Below are 4,909 nucleotides of genomic sequence, written 5' to 3' on the forward strand. Positions count from 1 at the left end.
GAATCAGCCAGTCATCTATGCAATTCAGAATGCGTATACACTGCAGCCTGGCGGGGCCAGAGCTGCGTCTATACACTTCGTGAATGTGCGGGGTGATAGATCTAGACCGAAAGGATGTGCCTGATACTGGTGTTCTTTGCCCCAAAAGAAAACCTCAGGAACCTCCTGTGCTGAGGGAGGATGGAGATATGGAAGTATACGTCTTTTAGATCTATCGTGACAAACCAGTCCTCGGATCTGATTTGAGTCACGATCTGTTTGAGTGTCAGCATCTTGGACTTGAGTTCCAGCACCAAACACTCCAACAGACGAAGATCTAGTATGTGACGCTGCTCTCCATCCTTTTTTGGAACAATGAGATAACGACTGTAAAGACCCGACGCAATGTCGGGTGAGTACACCTGCTCTATAGCTTTCTTTGCTAACAGGGCCTTTACCCCTTGCTCCATTACCAGAGAGATTACCATTACCCATAGAGATATATTTGGCAGTAGCTTCCTCGCTGCCAGAAAATCTACCAAGGGAACCAGCCCCTCGAGGCTGGCCTCTGGTGTAATAAAGACAGCCAGTTCGGGGACCTGAAACATACTGGCAGGAACCACCTGAACTGACTGTTTTCGAACCCCCCTCAGAGGGCGCGAGTCCGACGCAATGTCGAGTTGACGCTGCGCCAGAAGCTCGCTGGAGAACGCTGCGCCCCGAAGCACCAAGGGTGGCGGGGTTGGCAGAACGGTCCCCTGAGGGCACAGAGATGGAAAGGGCACGTATAATGAGGTGTACACCATTCCACCCCGGTTGGGGCTGCCCTCACCGGTCTGACGCCGTGGCGCCAGACCTTTTCTTTTGAGCCGCAGCCTTCTCAGCATGAAGAACGGTCCTCGGATCCGGCTTCTGCTTTGAAGGCTTTGGCTGCTGTGTTGTGTATGAGAAACTAGCCGGCTGGAGCTGCTCACGCCCAGCAGCCCCAGTGGGTTGGACATAGCGAGGGAGAGATTATCTTGTATCTTTCTCCATGATTCCCATCAAATTGAGCCAGAGGTGTCTCTCAGTGACCACATTTCTTTGGCTGCCATTCCTGAGAGATAAATCTGAGGCCCGACGGAGTTCTCAAACCCCATCGGGCCAAACTCCCTCACTTCTGTCCAAATACCACAGCAGGTCAGCCTGATATGCTTGCAGCACTGCTACAGTGTGCAAGCAGGCTCGTGCTAGACCCACTGCCATATATGCTTTTCCCACTAGATTAAAAAATAGTTTTCTTTAATGGTTTAGTGAGAGAAGCCGACGCCTTCAGGGACGATACTGAACCGGGAGACATAGCTCGCAAGTGTATGTTCTACCCGGGGTATTGCCCCATAGCCATACTCTCTTAACCCCCTAAATATCTGAATATACATGAATGTGGGGCTAAAAAATGAGTAAGGCTTTTTCCATGATCTAGACAGCTCGCTGTGCAGATCGGGAAAAATGGAAGGCCCCGTGATGGAGGTGGAAAAATAGAGGGAAGGAAACTCGTTCAATTTATTTTAAGGACGAGTGCCCCCTTATTTCTGCTGGCCATTAAATATTTAACTTATCTACAGCCTTAGTAAACACCTCCACCAGCTTATTATTATATATATATTTTTTTATATACATTCTTTATATGAGGGCTTGAGACGAAGAACCATATAAGTCCATATTTTCAAATTTTGAATAATGACATTTTTTTAATTTGGACTCTGAATATTATATCTATATTTTTTTTTTTTACTTGAAGATAGACAACAAAAGTTTCACAATTCTAATGAGATAAGATTTTTTAGGATCAATCTTAAAAATAAAAAGTTAGAGTAATTTACATTTCTGGAATGTGGAAGAACAGTATAAGTCCAGTTAATGTGGAATAACAGTATAAGTCCAATTCATCATATCACTTAAACCACTGGAGATTTGATTCCTTTATCTTAGTTTTAATACAGTAACAGAACCTTAAAGAAAATATTAAACATTTCTTTCTTTCAATTTCTTTTATTTTTTTACCAACATAAATCACAGAACAAAAACACAGACAATACAGTACGAACAATGAACAATACATAGGCCTACTTATAGTACAGAAAATAAACGTCATTACAAACAATAAACCGTACATACAATCAACAATACATACAAACAATAAACAACAGTAATAACTGTAAACAATACATATTTACAATACAGACATACATCATCATCATTCCTTGCTATGGTTCCATATGCTAGTTTACCATTTTATAATACATTTCATAAATCACCCCATTCATTCATTTACTAAATAAATAACTATATATTCCTATTATACAACATAATATAAGGCATACAAGATAAACTACAACTACTATTATGATTAATTTTACACAATATACCCCACCTTACCCTGCACATGACCTACACATACCAGGCTACTCTTCGCATTCTAATGCCCCATAAAATGCTTGGGCCTCCGGTGGCATGTAGGCTAGCATTTTCATAAGATCCCGGTGCTTCTCCTTCTTGACGGGCAGAGGGTCCTCATAAGCACGAGCATACGTGGTGGAGAACAAGGGAGCTGGAGGTGGTTGATTCTTCCTCTGTTTGGTGATCAGCCAGGTCTTCCATCCCTCGTAGAGGCTGTGGCTCCCTTTTGTGTGGACACACCATGGATCAGCAGCTGAAATCATGATTCAACAAGAAATTCAATAAAGATTCTTCTTTCACGCACATATCCCCAACACTGTTAATCTCAGAAGACCTACTCTTTTGTTTTTTACCTGTCACTTTCAACCACATCATGGATGTGATTAGCAAGCCAGGTGGACGCTTTAATGTTGCATCAGGGAGCTGCCTGAAGTCCGGACATTTCATCTCAATGACTTTGAATGGATGCTGCTGCCTGGCTCCACGGATCATCTCGGCGACATCGCTGGGGGTGTGGAGTGTGGACACCTTACGCCTCTTGTCCAGCGTGGCAAAGGAACGGTCACAGGGAAGGAAGGAGTGACCAGACACCATGAACTTCTGCTCTATCTGACTGAAGTACCCTCTAGATACGAGCAGGGCCATGAGGTTTAGGACTCGCCAGTTGTTGTTCTGCCCACAGCATCGGTCACTATAGATGACGAGCTTCCGTTCCTTTGCCTGGACTAGGGGAGCAAAAGATGTTTCTGCCCACTTCAAAAGACAGCTTGCCACCTCGATGGAACCTCTGTGAGCGATGCCCTCATGCCAGAGGCACATTGTAGGAGGATCGTCAGTGCCCATCTCCTGGATACAGAGGTTGTAGTTGGCCAGCTGCCGTTGATAGTACACGTTGGAGTGTATCAGGTTTGGCTTGAACACTACCCCCTGCATGTCGATACAAATGACATGGCAGTCATCATTGGCTTTGGCCCACTCTGTGTCAGCCTGCAACTGGGTGTACGCTTTTTCAGCTTTCCGGTGGTGAAGCTCACTCTCGGCTGCGATCTTCAACCTTTCTCCTTCTGTTGTAGCAGCTGTTAATTTTAAAAACAGGGCGTCACATTTCGCACAAGTGTCACTTCTTGGCTGCCCAAAACTGAGGTTCTGCTGCTTGAAGATGTCCCTATAGAGCCAGAACTTTGCAGTGGATGTTGGATTGTGTTCCTTGTACAGGCGGAACATGCGGAGCAGGTTTAAATCAGGGCTCAGGTACTCCCTCTCCACATCTCCCTTCATCCGTGAGTAGTGGTTCGGTTGGCGTGGGAAGCTCAAGATATGCTCTCTTATCCCCTCTCTCACTGCAGGATGAATGCTATGAGGCCTAAAAAATAAACACCACAACTCATGAACAAGGGAAATATAATAAACTATGCTGGTCTGTTTTGCACAATTGCATTGTTTCTGTGACCATAAATGTATAATTATAAACATTCCTCTAAACTATAGGATTTTGTTTTTCACATACAGTCATTAAAGGGATACTTCAGGATTTAGCATTAAGCTTTGTATCATTAGAAAACCGAATTCTTTTTAGTATTTTCGAATTACAATGCTTTTCTCCCTCATATCCCCCTGAGATGAGAGATTTATGTATTTTTTGTCTGGAAAAAATCCTCCGATGACGCAAAAATTGTCATTGTTTACATGCACATCTTTTGTTTCAATCTAACTGAATTTATTCCGATTTGTGAATCTGAATGTAGTGTTTACATGGATGCTAAACATGTGATTGATTGATGTGTGCATTTTAGCATTGCAATCTGGGAGTTGTTGTCTTTCATCCCCATAAATCAAAAATACATTTTCTGGCTTTTAGAAGGCTCCATTCAAAAATAATTTCACATTTCTACTACATAAATGACCCATTTTAAATACACATTAATCTTTCCAGAGCTGAAGTATCCCTTTAAGATCCACATGTTGTAATGATACAAAGAATAATCATACATTACATTTGCATAGCACTTTATCTCTGATATCGATTTCAAAGTGCAAAAATATGTTTCCTGACTGGGCAACAACAGTGAGCTGAATCCTAACCATTACGGTATGTGCACACTGGCGTTATAGGGTGGCAAGGCACCCAACGCTCTATAATGCCAGCGTCCAGTGCACCATTAGACCAGGGAATGTTGTAGGTGTGACAATAGTGCAGCTTTAAAAACTAACAGGACGAGAGCATGAGGTCCTTCAAGATTTGTTTTTTTTTTACTTACCTGTTCTTATGTTTTCCTCTGAAGTCCTCTAATGGAGACCTGACTTTAGCTACCTGCTCTGTTCCCTCAGACTGACTGCCTAACTTTTCTTGAATAACCTTTTCAAAGATAAGTAACTTTAAATAAATATGTTATGGACAATGTATCTAATTAAAATCATGCATGTAATAAAAAGTTAACAAACGGAAAAGGCTAGGCTATATAAAACTTGCCTGTAGGCGACTGTTGGTCAG

General features: G+C 42.8%; 1 protein-coding gene across 1 annotated transcript; it reads right to left on the bottom strand.

Moving 5' to 3' along the window:
• Nucleotides 1–2,133: 2,133 nt before the first annotated feature.
• LOC130082231 (uncharacterized) lies at nucleotides 2,134–3,696 on the bottom strand. Its single transcript, XM_056247001.1, has 2 exons — nucleotides 2,772–3,696; nucleotides 2,134–2,671 (listed from the first exon to the last, which is right to left on the bottom strand). The coding sequence occupies exons 1-2, from the start codon at nucleotides 3,694–3,696 to the stop codon at nucleotides 2,424–2,426; spliced, it is 1,173 nt and encodes a 390-aa protein (XP_056102976.1). The 3' UTR covers nucleotides 2,134–2,423.
• Nucleotides 3,697–4,909: the final 1,213 nt, after the last annotated feature.

Source organism: Rhinichthys klamathensis, unplaced genomic scaffold (genome assembly GCF_029890125.1).
Source record: "Rhinichthys klamathensis goyatoka isolate OS25496 unplaced genomic scaffold, OSU_Roscu_1.1 h1tg000042l_1, whole genome shotgun sequence".
Classification (NCBI taxonomy): Eukaryota; Metazoa; Chordata; class Actinopteri; order Cypriniformes; family Leuciscidae; genus Rhinichthys; species Rhinichthys klamathensis.